This window comes from Trematomus bernacchii, unplaced genomic scaffold (genome assembly GCF_902827165.1).
Source record: "Trematomus bernacchii unplaced genomic scaffold, fTreBer1.1, whole genome shotgun sequence".
NCBI classification, from domain to species: domain Eukaryota; kingdom Metazoa; phylum Chordata; class Actinopteri; order Perciformes; family Nototheniidae; genus Trematomus; species Trematomus bernacchii.
In genome coordinates this window covers 5,093-30,545 of record NW_022988032.1, presented here as the reverse complement: position 1 = coordinate 30,545, position 25,453 = coordinate 5,093, and the positions used below count along the sequence as shown (strand labels likewise).

General features: G+C 45.3%; 1 protein-coding gene across 1 annotated transcript; it reads right to left on the bottom strand.

The window, feature by feature from the left end:
- Positions 1-1,422: 1,422 nt before the first annotated feature.
- On the bottom strand, positions 1,423-24,650 carry LOC117472303 (protein NLRC3-like; the record flags this gene model as incomplete). The annotated part of the gene is made up of 12 exons (XM_034117454.1): positions 1,423-2,863; positions 2,990-3,017; positions 3,183-3,232; positions 11,200-11,370; positions 11,762-11,932; positions 13,304-13,474; positions 13,861-14,031; positions 15,407-15,577; positions 21,007-21,183; positions 21,972-22,311; positions 22,357-23,824; positions 24,594-24,650. Coding segments are annotated over 11 exons (2,961 nt in total), but the record flags the coding sequence as incomplete, so codon positions are not given.
- Between the last annotated feature and the right edge of the window lie 803 nt (positions 24,651-25,453).

The following is a 25,453-nucleotide window of genomic DNA, read 5'->3' as shown; positions in this document are numbered from 1 at the left end:
ACTCTTTACATTACTTTTGCGTTACTCAGCAACAGCCTAGCCAAAACTTAAAAGTTAGGCCTACATGTGCACACATATAACAATTACTATTGCAATAAGGAAGACATTATTTATTAAAAGAGAGCAAAAGATATATATGACTTGGCCAAGGACTCATCACGTCTTTGGGAATCAGCAAAGCTGTAATCTGTAACCACCAAATCCGTCAAGAGCCTCGAACCTCGTGCGACAATACATTTGATTACACAGGGCGTTGCCCGTACATTTATGATTGGTCAAGACTAGCTGAAGAGAAACCGTGGTTTAGACTTGGTTCTCTTTGGTTGGTGCACAGACTCAGATAGAGTCTCTTGGCAACACGATCCTCCAATCAGCATTCGGCCGGCCTGTGGAAGTCCCTCCCTACTCTGTCTCTATCATACGTCATTTGTTTTCTCTAACGTTTCTTCAGATATAGTGGAAAACCATAATGTTGCTTCCTAGCTTTGCGGGGGAGCGCGGCTCCCATACAAAGTCAAGGCCGGTGCGATGTGCTGTTCTGACTACCTCTTCGTGTTCTCTCAGTCTCTGCACTCCACCTTGCTACTTTCAATATTGCAAGCTAAACACTTTCTTCTCTGACTTTTCCCTTCGTTTCCTTTCCAATCCATGAAACCTTGGGATTGGTGATTGCGTCTATTTATTCCAAAGTCACAGCCACATACAATGAGCACAATAAGCTTATAATGTAATAATAAGAAACAGTCTTTCTAATGTTATATAAAAATAGACTCCACAGGTAGTGGATCGCGGGGGGGGGGGATCGCCGGCATACTTGCCAACCCTCCCGATTTTCGCGGGAGACTCCTGATTTCATTGCCCTCTCCCGGTTTCCTCCCGGGGTCATATTTCTCCCGCATTTCTCCCGATTTCTGACTAAATCAGATTTACTCACGACTGTTTCCACTCTGACTTTAATACAGCTACACCATTGTTTGGTTTCCATGGTAGCGCGTCTTTAGCAGCGCGCGCAACTCAAAGTCTGAGAGGGTGAGGAAGATAGTCACAGAAAACAGAACAAGAATCAACAACTCGACCCTCTGCTCACTCCTTTCCTGCATGGTGCTACAGGCCGCAAGGCAGTGCAACTACAATAAGCATGTTAATGTTAATCTAATACAGCTCCGGCGATCCACTAGCACCCCCCCCCCCGCTGTGGTTTTGGAAATGCTCCCGATTTCTGAGGTCTCAAGTTTGGCAAGTATGATCGCCGGAGCTGTTAGATTACCATAACATTAACATGCTTATTGTAGTTGCGGCCTGTAGCACCATCCTTGATGGAGCATATGTGGGGGCTGGACCTCATCATGGAAACCAAACAATGGTGTAGCTGTATTAAAGTCAGAGTGGAAACAGTCGTGAGTAAATCTGATTTTGTCAGAAATCGGGAGAAATATGACCCCGGGGGGAAACCGGGAGAGGGCAGTGAAATTGGGAGTCTCCCGCCAAAATCGTGAGGATTGGCAAGTATGATCTTATCTACCCCTGGAACTAGCTAAACTAGTTATAAATGTTTATTATTTACTGTCATGTTGGGTCACTCATTACTGGATCAGCGAGCTGCATGAGACACAGACGGGCTGTCAGGAGAGAGAGAGAGGCTCCGCTTATTGAACCCGCCGTGTTATTATCCAAAGTTACTGTACACTTCTGAATAATGTAGTAGCTACTAGTCTAGTCTGTCAAAGGGAGAATCTAGTCATTGTTTCGCGCAATGTTAGTAACTATAGTGTGATTACTGAATGTATAACAGTAACGCGTTTCACCCTACTCTGGCTGCGGAGTAGAGCGCAGGGAGTTAAAGGAGAGTATGAGAAGAAGAGGGAGAGAAAGTTTCAGATCGATAAATTGAATTTCTCACAAAGACAAGCTTTTAGATTCGTGATAATCCTGTGAAATATCCCTAAACAGTACGATGTATTTGTACTGACGCTAGTGATCAATGTCTGGATGTATTTGTACTGACGCTAGTGATCAATGTCTGGATGTATTTGTACTGACGCTAGTGATCAATGTCTGGATGTATTTGTACTGACGCTAGTGATCAATGTCTGGATGTATTTGTACTGACGCTAGTGATCAATGTCTGGATGTATTTGTACTGACGCTAGTGATCAATGTCTGGATGTATTTGTACTGACGCTAGTGATCCATGTGTGGATGTATTTGTACTGACGCTAGTGATCAATGTGTGGATGTATTTGTACTGACGCTAGTGATCCATGTGTGGATGTATTTGTACTGACGCTAGTGATCAATGTGTGGATGTATTTGTACTGACGCTAGTGATCAATGTGTGGATGTATTTGTACTGACGCTAGTGATCAATGTCTGGATGTATTTGTACTGACGCTAGTGATCAATGTCTGGATGTATTTGTACTGACGCTAGTGATCAATGTGTGGATGTATTTGTACTGACGCTAGTGATCAATGTGTGGATGTATTTGTACTGACGCTAGTGATCAATGTCTGGATGTATTTGTACTGACGCTAGTGATCAATATCTGGATGTATTTGTACTGACGCTAGTGATCAATGTCTGGATGTATTTGTACTGACGCTAGTGATCAATGTCTGGATGCTAAACATCCGTATGCGTGCATCATGGATGTTTAATAAGAACTGGATACAGCGTTGGAGGCGGGGCTTGTTCATTCCTCTGAGAGCTGTACTTAAGAAAAGCTTTAAATTGATTGTTTTTGTTCATTTCATATTGAGGAGAGCTAACAGGAAGTCTCTCATCAGCTGCAGTCTTCTTCTTTATTTTCCAAAATGCCTCCACGCTCCTCTGGACGTCTCAAACTCGCCCCGTGATGAATAAACTGAGAACAAATCAAACCTGAGCTTGCAGATTTGTCTGGAACACCAGAAACACACTGAGCAATAACTACATTTTAACTAAGTGATGAAACCTCAATAAATAAACTTCACACGGTACGACCTCTCACCTTTCTGTGTGTCTTCACTTCCTGTCACCTGAGAGGAGAAGGAGGGAGAGAGAGAGAATGATGATGATGATAAAACACAGAGAAACAGCCAGAATGATGAAGAGAGAAAGAAGAGTGTTGTTTTCCTCTGAGGTCATGCTCCATTCAAGAGTTTAGTATCTTGATGAATGGAGGATATGGTTTCAGTACTCACAGGTCTTCTGGATCGTGGCTCTGATCGGCTCATCATCCCATCCTCCGATCCTGTAGAGATGAACACAATCCAACAGTTTTAGATCCAGTTTAAATAAGTGTTAGTTCTTTGAGTCAGCTTCAGAGTCCTGACCTCATGCTTTACATCCCATCATATCTTCCCTGCAAACACTACGACTGCCTGCCACAGCTCTCAGCTGCATGACAGGAAGTAACCAGTCATTGGTCTAGAACAGGGGGGTCCAAACCTTTTTCACCGAGGGCCACATACAGAGAAATATATAAAGGTCTGGGCCGCTCTCTAGAGGTATGTTGCCTCATGAGTTCAGTTATAAGTCAGAAACCTCACATGAAGGTAAAGGATGCTTGTTACTTGAAGATGCTTTAAGAAACAAACAGCTCCCAGCTCTCCAGAGGGTTCACTTTATTCTGTCAGCAGCTCATTCCTTAAAGCAGGATCTTCAGATTGATTATAATTAGATGGAGACCATGTTTGAAGGCAAACAAAAAGAGGAAATAACAGGTCAAATCCCCCTCTCAGATTCCACAGCAACCAGAAGAACATAAATACTGGCTGGTGATTTGATGAATCAGCTTTGTGATGGAATAGAAAATGCACAGTGCATTTCCTTAGCTGTGGATGAGTCCACTGACACCACTGACAATGTTCAGTTGCTGGTGTTTGTGAGTTTTTATGATGAGGCAAAGGGGGAGTTTGTTGAAGATGTGTTGGGCCTGACGAACCTCAGTGGACACACAAGGGGGCAAGACATTTATAAAGCAATAATGGGAATGCTGAATGAAAGAGGGTGCAGCTGCCTTTATTCATAACTGTGCAGCTCTTACACTGAGACTCTGAGGGATCAAGCACAGACACAATAACAATGAAAACTGCTGCATACAGATTATTTTTGTTTTTGCAACCTCGTGTTAAGAATCTTGTTGCAATTGTTTAAAAGTTTGAATGACCGTAATAAACGGACCTTTGTCTTATTGAAACTTTTCTTTGGACCTTTAAGATTTGTATTTGAATACCCCTGCTCTAAGTTATCTCAGTGGGTCTCAAACGGTTTGATCACAATTTATGTAAACAAATATTTCCAAGGCACAACTTTATAATTATTAGGATAAATAAAAACAGGTTTGAAATCATTTCAATGCATACTATAGGACAGTAAACCAAAAATATTGTTTAAAACTGGAGATATAAAAAAAAACGCATGAATAAATAAATGTTAACTAGGTAAAATAAGATACGTTACATTTATTTGTTATTGGCTATGGTAGGTTATTGGTTATGTTCATATACTTATTTGGTTATTAAAATGCAAACCGATCTTCTTCATATGGGTGTTTAGAGTTGTACCCCCTAGATCAGGTCTCTAGTCATTCTGCTCAAAGTGCACCAGATTGAAGCATTTTACTTTAAAATGTTAAAAAAAAATCTTTCCGGGGGGGCATACCCCAGTGACGTCCCCCAGCCAATTAAAACATGTTCATACAATAATGAATACATTTGAAACCTTCTTTATGTATATAACCAACATGTCAATACGTTTCAGTTTTTGTAGTGTATTGGTCTTTTCATTTAATTTCAAACCTTTATTTAACCAGATTGGTCCCATTGAGATCAGAGATCTCTTTTTCAAGGGAGACCTTTTGTAGAGATTTTACATTTATTCTTTATATATTCTATTGTGTATTGCTTGGAGGGGCGGGGGGGGGGGGGGGGGGGGGGGGGGGGGGCACCAAATCATAATCTCGCCTAGGGCACCAAAATGTCTAGGGCCAGCCCTAAGTCAGTGGGTAACATCACTGATCTGTTGTGATTTCCCAGAGAGAGAAACGTCGGGTTACGTATTGTAACCCTTGCTATATAAACACAGGCGGAGCCCTCTACTGGACTCTATGGGTACTACCTTATCATGCAAGCATTCACCTACTGAGATTTCTATAGACGTAGCCGGCCCCGGGGCGGGCTTACCTGAATGCGTGCGCATCTCACTTCCGTATAAAAGGAGGCCTCGCCTCCTGACCACTATCCTACACCACTCTTCAGCGAGCGGTATAGGACAGACAGTGCCCCCAAGGTAGAGGGCTCCGCCTGTGTTTATATAACAAGGGTTACAATACGTAACCCGACGTTATATCTCTCACAGGCTCCGCCCTCTACTGGACTCTATGGGTACAGTGGGCGGAGCCTCGATGTATGCACGCACTGTCGTCCAGCACACCGTTCCACCTCACTGTCCCTGACCGGCTTTAGCAGCCACTGCGCCTCACTCACCTCTCCCTCGGTTGTAACCGTGGAGAAGTCCGGGCTGCGGCCGATAGAGCACACCCTGACGCGCTTGCCTCGCAAAAAAGTGTGCTCAAAAATAGTGCTGAGGACTCCCCTACGTCTGCCCATAGGCAGACAGGGAAAGTCCGCAGCCCTGTATGGGTTCACTATGCACTCTCCCTCCTGAGTCCCTAAAGAGCACGGGGAGAACGCAAGTGCCCCCTACGTCCCCCCACTCAGCCACTGACCCTGTGCAGAGTGTGTAGGGACAATAATATGGAGGGCTCTCCCCCTCCTGCCCCCTGGCAGGCGAGGGGAGCCCTTCAGCCCTGTAAGGGCCCAGAGCGCATTACATCACCCCGCGACCCTCCAGGGGTCCGGAGAAATGTAAGCGCATTTACGCCCGGGGAGGGGGTCAGATGCCCACTGATCCACAGCCCCCCCCCCCTCCTCACCAGTCCTGTGTTGCCACAGCAAGCAGAGACGTTGAGAAAGAGCCAGACATATCCAAGAGATAAAACTTTATGAAGGGGCCTGGCGTTGACCAAGACGCCGCCGTGCATATATCTTCCACACTCACACCGCTGAATAAGGCTGCTGATGCAGCCACAGCTCGTGTGGAGTGCGCACGGACCCCCATGGGACAGGCTCTCCCTGCCTGCTTGTAGGCGTGTGCAATGGTTTCACAAAGCCAGCCTGCCAGGCGTTTCTTGGACAGAGCTTTTCCATTCACCCCGCCCCCGAAGCACACAAACAGCTGTTCAGTGCGTCTCAGGGTAGCTGTGCGCTCTACATAATATGCTAACTCGCTCACCGGGCAGAGGAGGTGTAATTTAGCTTCTCTAGCCCCCCCATGGGGTGGAAGACTAAAACCCCCCAACTGAATAGCCCTCGACCTGAACTCACTCCTTAGGCTCTTGGGCACAAAGGAGGGGTTCGGTCTGAGTGTCGCCCCACTCTGGTCACCCCGAATCAACAAACAGCTCGGGTGCACCGACAGAGCGGTTAACTCGGACACTCTTTTGGCTGACGTTAAGGCAAGTAGCAACGCTGTCTTCCACGACAGTGCTTTCAGGGAGGAGAGCTCAAGAGGCTCAAATGGCCCCGTGACCAAAGCCTCGAGCACCAGCGGCAGGTCCCACTGTGGGGCGGAGGCGTGCACTACCGGGCGCAGCCTCCTAACCCCCTGTAAAAACCGCAACATCAGTGGATGAGAGAAGACTGACCTGCCGTTGAATCCCTCATGACAGGACGAGATGGCTGCTGCATACACCTTCACTGTGGAATGAGCAAGCCCTCTGTCCACCAGTAACTGTAAGAAGGATAAAATAGAGCCCAACTCACAAGATAGGGGCTCTATTCCCCACTCCTCACACCAATGCTGGAATCTCAACCACTTCGGCCTGTAACAGGCTGTGGTGGATTCTGCTCTAGCTGCCTGGATAGACTGAATAACGCTGTCAGACAATCCACCCTGTCTCAGCCTGTCCCTCTCAGGAGCCAAGCCTGAAGAGGACGGCCCAGAGTGGGTAACGCCCCGATTGCACCTGCCTCTTGAGACATCGCCCCCCAGAACTGGGGAATCGCCCAGGGCTGGCCCACCTTCATCTATGTCATTTCTGAGTACCACGGAGCCCCGACGCGATCCGGTGCCACCAGAATGACTGCCAGACGTTCTCGCCTCACTCTCCCCAGGAGAGGGAGAATGAGACGCAGCGGTGGAAAGGCGTATAGCAGCTTTTTTGGCCATGGCTCGTGTGCAAACGCGTCCACCCCCAAGGGCGGGTCGTCGCTCAGGGCCATGGAAAACCACAGGGCACAGTGGCTGTTGCGCCGGCTGGCGAACAGGTCCACTTCTGCTCTCCCGAACTGGGCCCAGATCTGCTTCACCACCTCCGGGTGAAGCGTCCATTCGCCTGGCAGGGGGCCGCCCCTCGACATGAGGTCGGCCCCCCTGTTCTCCAGTCCCGGAATATGGAGGGCTCTCAGAGATAATACCACCTCTGATGCCCATAACCACAGCCTCTCCGCTGTGGCCAACAAGGCGGCGGAGCGGACTCCGCCCTGCCTGTTGATATAAGCCACTGTGGTGCTGTTGTCGCTCCTGACCAATACATGTCTCCCTTGAATTAGGGGCATGAAATGCTGGAGGACTAACACTACCGCCCGTAGCTCTAGGAGGTTGCTGTGTCGTGTTTCTGTTAGAGACCAGCGCCCACCTATAGCCCTCTTCAGGCAGGTCCCTCCCCATCCTGTTCTGGATGCGTCCGTGAACACTGTGATGTAGGAGGTTACCCGCCCCAGTGGAGACCCCCTCCGGAGGTGCCCGGGAGACCCCCAGAACCGGAGGTTGCCCTCCACTGAGGGGGGGATGGTCACCAGCCGCCGTTTGTGCCTCTTGGGATCCAAACGCAGACTGGAAAACCACCTCTGCAGGCGGCGCATATGCAGTAACCCCAATGGGACCACAACGTGAGCAGCCGCCATGAGACCCAGAGTCTGTATGACAGTTAAAGCTGTCACTGTTGCCCCCTGTCGCAGCCTGTGAACCGCCCGGAGAAGGGACGCACGTCTGCTCTCTGACAGGGTGGCACGTAGCGCGTCTGCATCGAGCACCACTCCCAAATACAACGCCTGTTGGCGAGGTATGGGGGTGCTCTTTCCCCAATTGATCGCAAAGCCTAATTTGGTTAGGTGTGTGATCAATTGTGCTGTGCAAAACATTGCCTGTTCCCGGGACCCAGCCATGACTATGAGGTCGTCTATGTAAAAGAAAACTCTCATGCCCTGGGCGCGCAGCGGTTGAAGCGCTGTGGCCACACATTTGCTGAATGTGCGTGGGGATAGGGAATAGCCGAACGGGAGTCTGTTGTACTCGTAGGCTATCCCTTGAAAGGCAAAACGCAGATACTTCCTGTGCTCTGGCACAATCTCCACATGAAAGTATGCGTCTTTCAGGTCGATGGTGGTGAACCAATCGCCCGGCTGCACTAGCCCCATTAACTGTTTGATAGTTAATATGCGAAATTTCCTGCGGCAAATGTGAAGATTCAGGCTGCGCAAATCTAGAATAGGTCTGAATTCCCCTGTCTTCTTGAAAACCAGGAAGTACATGGAATAAAAACCCTTTTCCTTTTGCTGAGGATGCACCACAGACACTGCCTGTTTCTGCACCAAAGCCTGAATCTCTGTTGAGAGGAAACCCATCTCCTCTTGGGATGATAGAATTACCTCTCGCATGCCTCTGAATGGAGGTGGGACGCTGCAAAACTGGAGTGAATAACCCCGTTTCAGCGTCCTGTCCATCCACTCTGACAGTACACAGCTGAGTTTCCATTCCCCATAATATTGAGTTAATGGACAAGCCCTTAGCTGTGGGGCCGCAGCTATAAAGCTGTGATACTCTCTGGTGACCCGTTCCGCCGCAAAATCCCCCGTGAAAGGAAGATTTGCCCATGGAGGGTCGACACAGAAAGGGCCGATTTTTTATTGAGGTCCCTGAACACACCGTCGCGCGCTCTTGTGTGAGCGCGCGCTCCACCCTAACGCTGTTCTCATTACCATGGTAACCAGCATTAACCGGAGTTTTTGTTGACGTAATGTGTTCACCTGAGGTCCCTGAACACACCATGGGCTCCTGAGAGAGCGCGAGCTCCGCCATAATGCAGCTCTTACCACTACGGTAAACTGTATTAATTGGAGCCTTTATTCTAGGCGTAGTGTGTTCCCTAACCATAATGCGCCGACTAGCAAGCCCCTGCACCCGCATAGCGCTACTATAGCACTTCCTGCGGTTTATCTCTCTCATCTGCGCATGCCCACTAGCTATCTCCTTTACAGGAGAAATAACCGGGGTAGCGAGTGGGGAATATGTACAGTCAACAATGTGTGTGAGTGCAGGATTGTGAAAACACATGACACTCAGACTTGGATACAGATCACCTTTTTCTTTATTAGTTTTCCTAATAAAAGGGACCTGGGCATTGAACAGGGAGGAGGTGGGATTCACCCTAGCGTCCTGGGTGGAGAGACCCGTTGAGACACTTCCTCCCTCCGCCAGTCAGCTGCGTTTTGGCGGAGCTCCCCACCCGGCAGTTCTCTGCTGTTGCTGAGACTGCCGTGGCCGGGCAGCCCGCCCCCGTGAGTGCCGGTACGCTGGCCCCACGGGGTTGGTTGAAGAAGCGGAGGGTGCTACCGGCACGGGACCCTCGTACCGGCGTCTCTCCCTCCGTCTCACCGTTGCACTGCGCTCCGCCGCCCGCGGAGGACGCTGTGACACCTGGGGAGAAGCTAGCGGCAACATGTGGCTAAGCTGCAGCCTCTCTTCCTCCAGACGGGGAAACGGGAAACGGGGGCTCCAAGGAGATCTGCTCGGTCCTTTTTGGGCAGCGCGGTGAGTCCCAGCCACACATGACGAGACGCCACTGTGGCTAAGGACATCACCCGCCCGGCTGCGGTGGCCACTCCATGGATCAGATTATTCATCTGACCTATGCAGCGGTCCGGATAATCATCCCCGTCCTGAGACGGGAGAGCGGGGGCGTCTGCTCGAGGAGTAATCAAGGAGACGCCCAACACACCCAGATTATTAGCCGCAGCCGCCATCTGTGAACCGAGCCTGAACATTTTATCCAAATATTCCAAGGCTTCCCGGTCCCGCGGCAGCGGGGGCAGAGGTTTCTTCCCCTCCGCCCAACCAGCTGATCGTGGCAACAGATGGGCCGCCAGGCTCTCGTCGAGGGGGGGCACGCCAGAACACACCGTGTCTGATCGGCCCTGCACCCTGATAATGCCCGACATGGATGCTATGGCGGCCTTCGTCCTCAATGGACGCCGCCATGTCGCCTCCACACACTGCCAGATGTCTGGCAACGGGGGCGAGGCGAAAGCCGGCTGCGCCGGAAACACCGGGCCGTAAAACCCCTGCCTAAGGCGGCTTACAAGCCTCGGTGGCAGCGGTGGGGGGAGCGGTAAGCCTACACGCTCCGCTGCCTGGGTCATCACCGCTGGGAAGTCCAGTCGCGCAGACCTGAGTGCTGGGCCCTCCTGGCTGTCGGACCCGGGGGTGTCGGACAAGGAGATGTCGTCATCCTCCTCCGCGAAGTCGAACACTCGGTCCCTCGGAAGGACGAATTCAGACGGCACGTCCTCCAGGTCGTCCATGTCCACCACCTCGAGGTCCACATCCTCTTCCTCTCCGCGCACCTGCGGGCCGAACTTCCTCGAGAAGTGCTCCGCACGATGCCGGCGGTTTAGCATCGGGATCGAACAGCAGGAAACACAGGCCGGTGTCTGGCCTGCTCCCTGCTCAGCATGATCCTGTCCCAGGCACTGGAAACACTGACGATGCGGGTCTGCTCCCGCAATCAGTCCAAGACACGACGGGCAACTACGATGCTCCAGGAGTGGCTCCATTTTCACAATATCTCTCTCTTTCTCTACTTCCTTTCTCCCACTTGTACGTCTCGGACTCAGTGCTAGGTTACCACCTCCGCTCGCTGAAGAGTAAAGGATGGTGGTCAGGAGGCGAGGCCTCCTTTTATAGGGAAGTGAGATGTGCACGCATTCAGGTAGGCCCGCCCCGGGGCCGGCTACGTCTATAGAAATTTCAGTAGGTGAATGCTTGCATGATAAGGTAGTACCCATAGAGTCCAGTAGAGGGCGGAGCCTGTGAGAGATATAACACCTCCCTGTGTTTCATACAATACTGCTGAACCAGCAGAGACCCCTTACTGACCTGAGGGTCTCCAGTCTGCAGTCTGGACTCTCCACAAGATCTCTCAACAGCTTCACATCTGAATCCTTCAGAGCGTTCTCACTCAGGTTGAGATGTCTCAGATGGATGTTGGACTTCAGAGCTGAGATCAGAGCAGAACAGCTGATCTCTGACAACCTGCAGCTCCTCAGTCTGAATAAAGAAAACATGATGGGGATACAAATCAGTTTATAATCAGATGTTACTCAACATTGAAATGAATGGGAACAAAAATATGTCTTCTTCAGAAAGTCAACTTTATCCTGTAAAACTAATATTACTTCAGATGACCTTTATTCAGACGTTATCGTTTACTAAATATTAAAAACATGGATTTACTTTGAACAACTAACATCTATTCCAGTTCCTTCAAGAATCACTCAACATTTATCTCTGCAGTTCTTACTTTAGTACGTAAATATGAAAGTATGAATAAAACAACATTTACAACTGAATGGATGCAAGTTAATGATGTAGAAGAATCAGGATGAATATCTAATGAAACATGAGATCTCCAGCAGTAACAGAGAGTCAGTGAACTGACCTGAGGGTCTCCAGTCTGCAGTCTGGTCTCTCCAGAAGATCTCTCAGCAGCTCCACTCCTGAATCCTTCAGATTGTTCCCACCCAGGTCAAGAACTCTCAGATGGATGTTGGACTTCAGAGCTGAGATCAGAGCAGAACAGCTGATCTCTGACAAACTGCAGAAATACAGACTGAATAAAGAGAACATGATGTAAGTTTAGAAAGCAAAGTTCCTGTTTGAAATAACTCCAGGTTTAATAATCTGTTCAGAGTCAAACAGGGTTTCAAAGGTCTCCTATCTGCTATCTTTAGGCATATATTCTGGGTCTCAGATTTATAACAATATATAAAAACATCTCTGATGTGTTTTGCTCAAAATACCAAACAGATCATGCCTTTTAGAAATCCCTCATTTCCCTCTGTTCCAGCTGTTAGAGAAGAGCAGGTTCGGGTCCTTAGCTTGAAAAAAGAGGAGGGGGAGCTAATGCCTGATCAGAATTCTACTGGAGATACATTTAAATTCTGCTGTGATAAAACGCCATCCTGTTCTAAACCACATCAAGGATTATTTCTGAAATAGTATGGAGCTCAAATACTTTTTCTCTTGCAGGTTTATCACAAGGTGAGTTCTTTTTTATATTTCCTGCTTTTTAAACACATGTGCTCTACAGTACAGGTTAGCTCTGAGTGTTAGCGAGGCTTGCTAATGTAAACAAAGATGAGATTATGTCCAAAACACGTCAGGCATTGTTTCTGACAACAACTTTCTGTGGGTCCACCATCCGAAATTACTTCATATCGGCAGCAAATCTGTATCCGCTCGTTGTGCCCCTGTTTTTAAAAGATTTGGGTACGGAGGAAAAGAGAGAGGCTTTTATTTTCTGACGCTGCGTGAGTTCCCCGACGCACCGGGGACACATGATGTATAAAAGACGTAAAAAAGTGCATTTTGCATGATAGGTCCCCTTTAAGAAACAAACAGCTCCCAGCTCTCCAGAGGGTTCACTTTATTCTGTCAGCAGCTCATTCCTTAAAGCAGGATCTTCAGATTGATTATAATCACAGGAAATATGAAGGTCTATTTCACGCTTGTTATAAAAATAAGTTATTGGGCTTTTTTCTTATCAAGTTAGATTTGTTAGAACATGTTTTCAGCTTTAATGAGTGAATTTATTTTAAAAGTGGGATTATGAACACATGAATACTACTGAGTAATATATGTGTACATATATATTTAAGAAGTACAATATAAGACAAGCACAAGTTTCATTTGTGGTTCATATTTCATTATACTTTCAGAATTCTTTGGACACCCCTGGTCTAGAAACTAAAAACATCCCATAAGAACAGACCACCTTTCCCACTCTTCTGTAAAACCCCGTCTGTTAGAGATTTGATTACTAAAGTGTGGCTTTGCAGGTTCAGCTGGCCTTCTATAGTTGATGGAAGAATGAAAGAGCCTGCAGTCAGTGGGTAACATCACTGATCTGTTTCCCCAGAGAGAGAAACACCTCCCTGTGGTTCATACAATACTGCTGAACCAGCAGAGACCCCTTACTGACCAGAGGGTCTCCAGTCTGCAGTCTGGACTCTCCAGAAGATCTCTCAGCGGCTTCACATCTGAATCCTTCAGAGCGTTCTCACTCAGGTTGAGATGTCTCAGATGGATGTTGGACTTCAGAGCTGAGGCCAGAGCAGAACAGCTGATCTCTGACAAACTGCAGCTCCTCAGACTGAATAAAGAAAACATGATGACGATACAAATCAGTTTATAATCAGATGTTACTCAACATTGAAATGAATGGGAACAAAAACATATGTCTTCTTCAGAAAGTCAACTTTATCCTGTAAAACTAATATTACTTCAGATGAACTTTATTCAGACTTTATCGTTTACTAAATATTAAAAACATGGATTTACTTTTAACAACTATTCCAGTTCCTTCAAGAATCAGACAACATTTATCTCTGCAGTTCTTACTTTAGTACGTAAATATGAAAGTATGAATAAAACAACATTTACAACTGAATGGATGTAAGTTAATGATGTAGAAGAATCAGGATGAATATCTAATGAAACATGAGATCTCCAGCAGTAACAGAGAGTCAGTGAACTGACCTGAGGGTCTCCAGTCTGCAGTCTGGACTCTCCAGAAGATCTCTCAGCAGCTTCACATCTGAATCCTTCAGAGCGTTGAAACCCAGGTCCAGAACTCTCAGATGGATGTTGGACTTCAGAGCAGAGATCAGAGCAGAACAGCTGATCTCTGACAAACTGCAGCTCCACAGTCTGAATAAAGAAAACATGATGTAAGTTTAGAAAACAAAGTTCCTGTTTGAAATAACTCCAGGTTTAATAATCTGTTCAGAGTCAAACAGGGTTTCAAAGGTCTCCTATCTGCTATCTTTAGGCATATATTCTGGGTCTCAGATATATAACAATATATAAAAACATCTCTATGATGTGTTTTGCTCAAAATACCAAACAGATCATGCATTTCAGAAATCCCTCATATCCCTCAGTTCCAGCTGTTAGAGAAGAGCAGGTTCGGGTCCTTAGCTTGAAAAAAGAGGAGGGGGAGCTAATGCCTGATCAGAATTCTACCGGAGATAAAGTTCAATTCTGCTGTGATAAAACGCCATCCTGTTCTAAACCACATCAAGGATTATTTCTGAAACAGTATGGAGCTCAAATGCTTTTTCTCTTGCAGGTTTATCACAAGGTGAGTTCTTTTTTATATTTCCTGCTTTTTAAACACATGTGCTCTCCAGTACAGGTTAGCTCTGAGTGTTAGCGAGGCTTGCTAATGTAAACAAAGACGAGATTATGTCCAAAACACGTCAGGCATTGTTTCTGACAGCAACTTTCTGTGGGTCCACCATCCGAAATTACTTCATATCGGCAGCAAATCTGTATCCGCTCGTTGTGCCCCCGTTTTTAAAAGATTTGGGTACGGAGGAAAAGAGAGAGGGTTTTATTTTCTGACGCTGCGTGAGTTCCCCGACGCACCGGGGACACATATTTATGTATAAAAGACGTAAAAAAGTGCATTTTGCATGATAGGTCCCCTTTAAGAAACAACAGCTCCCAGCTCTCCAGAGGGTTCACTTTATTCTGTCAGCAGCTCATTCCTTAAAGCAGGATCTTCAGATTGATTATAATCACAGGAAATATGAAGGTCTATTTCACGCTTGTTATAAAAATAAGTTATTGGGCTTTTTTCTTATTAAGTTAGATTTGTTAGAACATGTTTTCAGCTTTAATGACTGAATTTATTTTAAAAGTGGGATTATTAACACATGAATACTACTGAGTAATATATGTGTACATATATATTTAAGAAGTACAATATAAGACAAGCACAAGTTTCATTTGTGGTTCATATTTCATTATACTTTCAGAATTCTTAGGACACCCCTGGTCTAGAAACTAAAAACATCCCATAAGAACAGACCACCTTTCCCACTCTTCTGTAAAACCCCGTCTGTTAGAGAGTTGATTACTAAAGTGTGGCTTTGCAGGTTCAGCTGGCCTTCTGTAGTTGATGGAAGAATGAGAGAGCCTGCAGTCAGTGGGTAACATCACTGATCTGTTTCCCCAGAGAGAGAAACACCTCCCTGTGTTTCATACAATACTGCTGAACCAGCAGAGACCCCTTACTGACCTGAGGGTCTCCAGTCTGCAGTCTGGACTCTCCAGAAGATCTCTCAGCAGCTTCACATCTGAATCCTTCAGAGCGTTCTCACTCAGGTCCAGAACTCTCAGATGGATGTTGGACTTCAGAGCTGAGGCCAGAGCAGAACAGCTGATCTCTGACAAACTGCAGTCCCTCAGTCTGAATAAAGAAAACATGATGAGGATACAAATCTGTTTATAATCAGATGTTACTCAACATTTAAATGAATGGGAACAAAAAAATATGTCTTCTTCAGAAAGTAAACTTTATCCTGTAAAACTAATATTATTCAGACGTTATTGTTTACAAAATATTAAAAACATATATTTACTTTTTTTTTTTATCATACATTTTTTATTGCAACATCTTCAATTTACAACACAGTACAGAAGACAATTCAGGTTGCACAACATTTTGGATTAATTCAATCCCATCCCTCTTTCTTACATCCCACCCACCCACCCCATAGCATCGTAGTAAATAATCTAGTTTTTGCCAGTATCCTGTTGGAGGTGCTAGAGGGACCATTGAGCTTACGAAATGTATGCGGGGTAATATGTTCATTTTAACAACCGATAAACGGGCTGGGACTGATGCTGGAAGGTGTTTCCATCTTGTAATATCTTCTTCTATTTTCTTCAAAACTAAAGAGTAATTTGTTTTAGCTATAGATGATAAGGAAGTACTAACCTTAACACCTAAATAGAGGACCTCATTTGAAACATTGATTTGGGGTGGGAGGGACACCTCACTTTGGCCTATGTTAAGAAGCATCAGTGTTGATTTTGATAGGATAATCTTGTATCCCGAAAGCTGCCCAAACTGCTCCACTACTTCTAAGACACAGGGGAGGGTTCGCTGAACATCTGCCATACAGACTAATGTATCGTCCGCATATAGTGATATAGAATGTGACGTTCCACCTATTGTGATGGGGGAAATCTGAGGGCAATTCCTAATGAATTGTGCCAGTGGTTCGATGGATAAATTGAAAATTAAAGGAGACAGAGGGTCTCCTTGCCTTGTACCCCGTTTTATGTCAAATAAGTCGGAGAAGCTTCCTCCCACACATACTCGAGCTGTAGGATTCGCATACAATGTTTGAATCATGTTTATAAATGTATCTCCAAATTTAAATTATTTCAGAACCCTCCATAGATATGGCCATTCCAGGCGATCAAACGCCTTTTCAGCATCTAAAAACAAAAGGCCACAGGCAGGTGGAATTGTATGTGTTGCGCCAAGAATGTGCAGGAGTCTGCGGATATTATCAGATGCGAGCCGCCCTTTAATAAAGCCTGTTTGATCAGGGCTTATTAATTTCCCAACCACCGTCTCAAGTCTAATAGCTAAGACCTTGGAAAAAATGTTGAGGTCAGCATTTATCAGTGATATTGGGCGATAGTTAGAACATTCAAAGGGGTCCTTTCCAGGTTTGGGTATAACCGTTATCAGAGCCGTATTTAAGTCTTTGTGGAACATGCCCTTATTGGTAGCATAATTAAGTGTTTCTAACCATACCGGTCCAATTATATCCCAAAATGTTGAATAGAGTTCCACAGGTATGCCATCTATACCCGGCGTACGGCCCTTATTTGTAGCTTTGACAGCTTTATATAGCTCCTCCAGCGTGATAGGTGACTCCAGTGTTTTGGTGTCATCTAATGATAATGTAGGGAGGCCTAACCCGCTAAAAAATTTGGCGAAGTCTTCGTCAGAAGGAACTGAGCTACTTGAATACAGTTATTTAAATTAATTTTTAAATGTTTCATTTATCTCCTCTGTAGAAGATACTGTTCCGCGTTTATAACATCTGATTGCTGGTATGGTCCTTTTAGCCTCTTGTTGTTTTAAAGTTAATGCCAAAAGGTGGCTTGGTCTGCTGCCTTCTGCATAATACTTGTGTTTGGTTATATGGATCATATATTCTGCCCTGTGTCTTAATAGATCGTTAAGTTCTGATTGCTTTGTTTTGAGCTCACTTTCAATTGATATTGTGTATCTCTCCATCAGCTTGTTCTTTTAATGACCGGAGGATGTTGCCGTTTTCGACCAAGTGCTTCTCTATAGGATTGAGAGCCTTCTCAATCGCACCCTTTAGCATGTCTGCTACTGTTCCCTGCAGAGTTTCCATCTCATCTGCGATAGCTTGCTTGATTAGCATAGCTATATCGGCGGGTGAATCGCTAGCTTGCTGTTGTCTGTTAGATTCTTGTTTTTTTGTCGGAGCCTTATCCTTCTTTGCTGAAGACATATCTTAACTCAAATGTGTGTTATTACTGTCTATGAGTTGCAATAAATATGAAAAAAGGGGGGATTTTGTTCAGCGCTCAGTATCTTGCTGCCATCAGCCTCGTGCCTCACCAGAAGTCATAGATTTACTTTTTACAACTAACATCTATTACAGTTCCTTTAAGAATCAGACAACATTTATCTCTGCAGTTCTTACTTTAGTAGCTACAAATGAAAGTATGAATAAAAGAATGTTAATGTTAAGTTAATTATGTAGAACAGGGGTGGGGAACCTTTTTCTGCTCAGAGTTAAATAGGTATTAAAGGTCTCCTATCATGCTATCTTTATTATATTATGGGTCTCAGATATATAAAAATACATAAAAAACATGTCTATGATGTGTTTTGCTCAAAATACCAAATAGATAATACATTTTAGAAATCCCTCATATCCCTCTGTTCCAGCTGTTAGAGAAGAGCAGGTTCGGGTCCTTAGCTTGAAAAATAAAAAAAGAGGAGGGGGAGCTAATGCCTGATCAGAATCCTAGCAGCAGAAACTCAGCTAAATGCTGCCGTGATGAAACTCCATATCATGTTCCAAACCACATCAAGGATTCTCTCTGAAACAGTATGGAGCTCAAACTCTTTCTCTCTCTCAGGTTTACCACAAGGTGACTTCCTTTTGATTTCCTGCTTCTTCACACATACTCTCTCCAGCACAGGTTAGCTCTGAGTGTTAGCATGCTAATGGAAACACAGACCATATTACTTCCAGAACACGTCTCATTGTTTCTGACAGCAACCTTTTTGATTGGCCCGTGGGTGTAAAGCCCGCCCACATTTTAGTAATGTCGTCATGACGCAGCAAATCTGGATCAGCTCCGTTGTTCCCCCGTTTTTAGAGATGTGGGTACGGAGGAAAAGAGAGAGGGGTTTATTTCCTGATACTTTGAGAGTCTCCTGACACACCGGGGACACACCGGGGACACATGGTGATGTAGAGAAGACATCACTTTGTGAGTCTCCTGACACACTGGGGACACATGGTGATGTAGAGAAGACATCACTTTGTGAGTCTCCTGACACACTGGGGACACATGGTGATGTAGAAAAGACATCAGAGAGTGACTTTTGCATGATAGGTCCCCTTTAACCTGTTAAGCCTTGAGCCTGTTTTTCTGGTCTCAGGCTCGAAAATGACATTTCCAGAACAAATGACCATATCTTCCCTTCTAAAAGGGTTAAATTAATAATCTTTTTTCTCAAAGTAATGATAAAGCTGTGAGTTGGATGTAGAAAAGTCAGAATCAATATAGATGTTTTTTATTTTAAAGAAAATTCAGATTTTACATAGTAAAAAACTGTAAATTATAGTGTCCGTCCAAAAATTCTTTTTTACTTATAGTGAAAACTACCCTTGGATGATGGGTTAGTAGACTAAAAGCTTTAGGAATCCAAAGTACAACATATAATAAGTACCCTGTATCAAGATTGATGCAAAACAAGTGACATTTGACCTTTTTAGAGAGATTTAGCCAAAACCACCCCACCTCTGAGGTCATTTGGGTGGAAATTGTTGTTTTTTCATATCTCTGGAACCCATTGGTCGATTTTGATGGTTGACACCTCTTTCTGACCGTTAGAGCCAATAGAATCGAAGGGGGAGTCCCCCACACACACTCATTGTGAAAACAAAAAGGTGTGGGCTTTGCGCATGCAGTTTTGCATTAGAGTGAAGCTACAGTCTAGCTCTAATAATAATAATAATAATAAATGGAATTTATAAAGCGCCTTTCACGGGACCCAAGGTCGCTGTACATGGTGGACAGACAAAACAAAACAGACAATGAGGAGCGAACAAAACAAGAACAAAATAAAATAAAATAAAGGAAGCCGGGGGACCAGGAAAGGGCTAGGGTCCGAAGGCCACGGTGAACAGGTGTGTTTCTAGTGAGGATTTGAAGATGTCCAGTGAGGCAGCATTCCGGATCTCAGGAGGAAGTGCATTCCAGAGGGTGGGGGCCGCAACACTGAACGCCCTGTCACCCACAGTACGAAGGCGAGAGCGGGGGATGGAGAGCAGGCCCGTGTCGGAGGACCGCAGACTCCGAGAGGGGGTGTAGGGATGTAGGTCTGTTAAGTACTGGGGGGCGAGGGTATGGAGGGACTTATACGTGAGGAGGAGTGTTTTATAGTGAATCCGGGACTTGACCAGTGAAGGTGGATGAGGGCGGGGGTGATGTGTTGCCATGGCTTGGTGCGGGTGAGAAGCCTGGCGGCAGAGTTCTGGACATATTGGAGCCTGGCCAGGGCTTTGCTGGGAACCCCGGACAGGACTCCATTGCAGTAGTCCAGACGGGATGTGATGAAGGCGTGTATGAGTGTTTCTGCCACTGAGTCAAAGAGTGAGGGACGGAGTCTGGCAATGTTTCTGAGATGGTAGAAGGCGGATTTGGGCTTAACAGGTTAATGTCAGAGATGATGCAGAAACAATCCACTGATAATCTGGAACTTTAACTTTGATCAGATGTTTAACAACTCCTTCATCTCCCTCACAGCTCATCAGTACTGACAGCATCTCCACTGACTCATGGAGCACAGAGTGAGGAAGCTCAAACACCCTCCCTCACACATTCACCTTCTCTCTGTTCAGGGTTCCTGCAGCTTTCACCAACTCAAATGTAAGACTTTTTAAGACCACTTTGAACAGAATTTAAAACCTATTTCACGGCAAGAAAGTATGAAGGAAAATGACTTACAATGACTTGCAGCGGGCTTCAAACACGTTCCCCTCCACTGGTTTCAACCAAGCACTACATTCGATGTTTTACAACCAAATATGGTTAAACTTACACTTCCCCATATTTATTTGTAAGTAGATTCGAAGATACCTTAGTTCCTGACTGCCGCTAGCTGAAGCTTTGTTGCTAGGTTACTAGCTGGATGTTCTCCGATAAGGGGCCGGGGGAAACAAATTTTCATAAAATTTCAATACAAATTGTTGGGGGGAACTGAAAGGCTCTTACCGTACTGGTTACTTTGCAGCCCGGACATTTCCCCCAAAACATATTTAGATGCGATCGCAACACAGAAGTACCTTTCAAATCCCATCATTTTTAAGACCTTCTAAATCATATTTAAGACCTTTCTTATTTTTTTTAATCAAATTTAAGACTTTTTAAGGCCTTAAAATCTGATTATCAAATGTAAGACTTTTTAAGACCCCGCGGGAACCCTGTTTGTTATTCTGATCAATATGCAGTCATTAGCAAAAATGGAAAAAATAATTTAAATGTATTTGTTCAAATTCAGAAAATGATAAATACAAACAGATGAAGTTCAGTCAGTGAACTGACCTGAGAGTCTCCAGTCTGCAGTTTGGACTCTTTAGTCCAGAACTCAGCAGCTCCACTCCTGAATCCTTCATCTGTCTGTTCTCACTCAGGTCCAGATCTCTCAGATGCGAGGGGTCAGACTTCAGAGCTGAGGCCACGACTTCACAGTGAGCCTCTGAGAGTCCACAGTTAGTAAGTCTATAATAACACATATATTACAACATGTGTTAAAAAAAGAGGAAACATAATGACCTCAAGCATTTGATGAAAAAAACATTTGACATATGTTCTGATTGAGATTTGCTGTTAGTCCATTTTATATATAATAATATATGATAATAGAGTGTAATGTGTTGTCAGTGTGATCTGATCACATGTCTGTGCTCCTGCTGTCACTGACTGTTACCAAAGAAACAGAAATTAAATAAATCACAATATTAGAGATGTACATATTCAAATGTTAATTAATATTTAGATGTGAATGATGGATGTTTTGTCTTCTCTGAGCATCTGGAAATGTATTGCGCACGCAAACACAATTAACAAACCAATAAAGTTTCAATATTTTAAACTGAATACCATCAGATGTTCTCACTATATGAGCATTAAGACATAACTCTGTTATTGGTGGGATATGATATAGATCTTATTTTAAACTCTAACACATTGTGATCAAATCGTGTGTGTTTAATGATAAAGAAACTACTAGAAAGTAATAATAACTGATAACTGTAAGTCCTGCTGTGTGGTGTGATCACATGCTGAGGAACCTCTAAAGTCCTTCATGTGTTTGACATGTCACCTCCATCACTCAATATGAAGAGAGACACGGTTCAGTTGAACTATTATTATAAATAAATAGAAGAACAGTGTTGGTTTTATTTTGCTCTCTCAGTATTTAAACAGCAGAAATGTTATAGTGTTTATTTGAATAATTAAACTCCTGATTAACATTAGTTTATAAAGTTAATCACATCTGGACTTACTCAGCCTTTCTGCAGTTCCTCACAGCTGGAATCAGTCTCAGTCGTCCCTCATATGATGTGTTGTACTTATGCAGGTCCAACTCATCCAGAACCTCCTCTGACATCTGCAGCATGTCGGCCAGAGCAGAGCAGTGGATCTCAGAGAGTCTCTCCTTTGATCTGTTCTCTGACTTCAGGAACTCTGTGATCTCCTGATGTACTGAGTGGTCCTTCATCTCTGTCAGACAGTGGAAGATGTTGATGCTCCTGTCAGGAGAGATTTTATCACTTCTCATCTCCTTCAGGTTGTTGATGGCTCTCTGGATGATTTCTGGTCTGTTGTCTGTGCGACCCAGCTGGCCTCTGATGGCTCTCTGGATGGTTTCTGGTCTGTTGTCTGTGCGACCCAGCAGGCCTCCTAACAGTCTCTGGTTGGACTCCAGAGAGAGGCCGTGGAGAAAGCGGACAAACAGGTCCAGGTGGCCATTTTCACTTTGGAGGGATTTCTTCATGGCTCCCTTTAGAAAGACATCCAGGGATGGGTAATCCTGATCACTGTTTTTACTGTTCTCATAGGGCCAGTCTCCCTGCAGGAAGTCCTTCAGTACCTCTGTGTCTCTGTTGGTGTAACAGTGCAACATGTAGACTGCAGCCAGAAACTCCTGAATGCTCAGATGTACAAAGCAGTAGACTGTTTTCTTGAAGATCACGCTCTCTCTTTTGAAGATCTCTGTACAAACTCCTGAGTGCACCAAGGCCTCGGTGACACCAAGACCACAGCGCTGCAGGTCTTCTTGGTAGAACATGATGTCTCCTTTCTCCAGATGTTCAAACGCCAGCCTCCCCAGCTTCAGAAGAACCTCCCTGTCAGCCTCCGTCAGCTGCTGTGGACTCGTCTCATGTCCCTCTTCATACTTCTGCTTCTTCCTCTTGGTCTGGACCAGCAGGAAGTGTGAGTACATGTCAGTGAGGGTCTTGGGCAGCTCTCCTCTCTGGTCTGTAGTCAACATGTGGTCCAGAACTGCAGCAGTGATCCAGCAGAAGACTGGGATCAGACACATGATGTGGAGGCTCCTGGAGCTCTTGATGTGAGAGATGATTCTGCTGGACAGCTCTTCATCACTCGATCTCCTCCTGAAGTACTCCTCCTTCTGGGCGTCAGTGAAGCCTCGTACTTCTGTTACCCTGTCCACACACTCAGGAGGGATCTGATTGGCCGCTGCAGGTCTGGAAGTTATCCAGACGAGAGCCGAGGGAAACAGCTTCCCCCTGATGAGGTTTGTCAGCAGCACGTTGACTGAGGACTGCTGTGAGACATCAGACACAACCTCATTGTTTCTGAAGTCCAGAGAAAGTCTGCTTTCATCCAGGCCGTCAAAGATGAGCAGCACTTTACAGACAGCCAGCTGCTCTGCTGTGACCTTCTGTAAGGTTGGATGGAAAACATGGAGCAGCCTGAGAAGACTGTACTGCTCACCTTTGATCAGGTTCAGCTCCCTGAAGGAGAGCGGGATCACCAGACTGACATCTTGGTTTTCCAAACCCTCGGCCCAGTCCAGAGTGAACTTCTGCACTGAGAAGGTTTTTCCAACTCCAGCGACTCCGTTGGTCAGGACCGCTCTGATGTGAGTCTGTTGGTCAGGTAAGGCTTTAAAGATGTCCTGGCACTTGATTGGAGTTTCATGGAGGGTCTCTTTCTTGGAAGCTGTCTCCAGCTGCCTCACCTCATGTTGGGTATTAACCTCTTCACTCTGGCCTTGTGTGATGTAGAGCTCAGTGAAGATCCTGTTGAGGAGGGTTTCACTTTGATCAGTTCCTTCAGTCACACGTTCACATCTCCTCCTCAGACTGAGCCTATGTTCATCTAAAACCTCCTGCAGACCACTATCTGCTGGAAGAGAAGGAAACATGAGAGAATGAGAAAAATGCTTTTGAGAATCTAACAATAAAACTAATAAAAACAGAATGAGTTTAAATGTTTTATAAACATTTAAATTCAATCCAATCCAACTTTATTTATAAAGCACTTAAAACCTCCAGAACAAAGTGCTGTACAGAGAGATACATAAAATATAGAATCACACAGCTCAGCTCACAAAACATACAATAAGTATAAAATCACATAAAAGGTACGAACACAAAACAAACCAGAATAAACGTAACAATTAGAAAAATAATATTAAAAACAGCCATAAAATAAAATAAAATAAAAGCAACAATCTACTTGGTTCCGAATGCTAAGGAGAAGAGGTGGGTTTTAAAAAAACAGACAGTGTGGGAGCCTGTCTGATTAGCAAGGGCAGGTCGTTCCACAGTTTAGGGGCGGCAGCAGAGAAAGCACGGTCCCCTCTGCGCTTTGACTTAGTTTTTGGCACCCTCAGGAGCAACTGATCAGCTGACCTGAGAGTGTGAGTGGGCGTGTAGCTGTGCAACAGCTCAGAGAGGTAGGCCAGGCCATTGAGGGCTTTAAAAGTCAATCAAAGAGTTTGAAAATGAATCCTCGAATGAACGGGCAGCCAGTGGAGTGAAGATAAAATGTGCTCGCATTGAGCATTAATGTCTATGCTCTTCAACAGAATACCTAATAAAACAAACAAATGAACCAGGAAGAGGAATAAGACGCTTCGGCCTCTTACCTCGTACAGAGCTGGTCTGACTGGCTGTCTGCAGGCCAGCTCTGGTTCTGGGTCTTTTTCCACACTGGGGACAGGAGGGGTCTCCTGATGGAGGTCTCTGCTCCCAGTATGAGGTGATGCACTGTCTGCAGAACCAGTGTCCACAGCTGGTAGAGACTGGATCCTTCAGGACGTCCTGACACAGAGCACAGCTGGACAGCTGCTCCTCCACAGGAACACCACTCTTCCTCTTCCCTCTGTGGAGATGAACACATCCTTTATAGCACTTTACTTTAGAGGAGCTGATTCTCACCAAAGGTACAACAAGGGGGCAAATTCTAGTTTGATATTTAAAAAAAGGTCTATATAATATACCCTTGTGATCAGGTAGATAGCTTTCAATTCACATGATCATAAAACCAGAGAGCATCCTGTCTGGATTCATGACCCAGAGGAGCACATGTTCCCTGTATCTACACACAGCTGTATGAACCTGGTACACTATAAACACAACTTGCATAGAATCTGCTGTGAATTAATAGCAATAAACATATGGAAAGGATGCCTAAATAACAACAGAATGAAACTGATTTGTAAAAAGCCTGAGTTAATGCTTTGTCAGGTCTGTCTCCAACACAATGAGCATAGAATGAGACCGGTTTGATTAAAGCTAGGCTAACATTAGCTGCTCCATCCTCACTCAGAGTAACTTCATGAAGTCATAAGTACAGCAGTGAGTATATTGTTAGCACCACAGACAGTCTCTGGTTTATACAGGAACATGAATAACCCTGATTGAATATGAGCTGCTGTAGAGCTCTGTTCTCCTCTCTGGTTCCCCTCAGACCGTCAGAGACCACAGGAGCACCATCTCAACACTGACAGGTT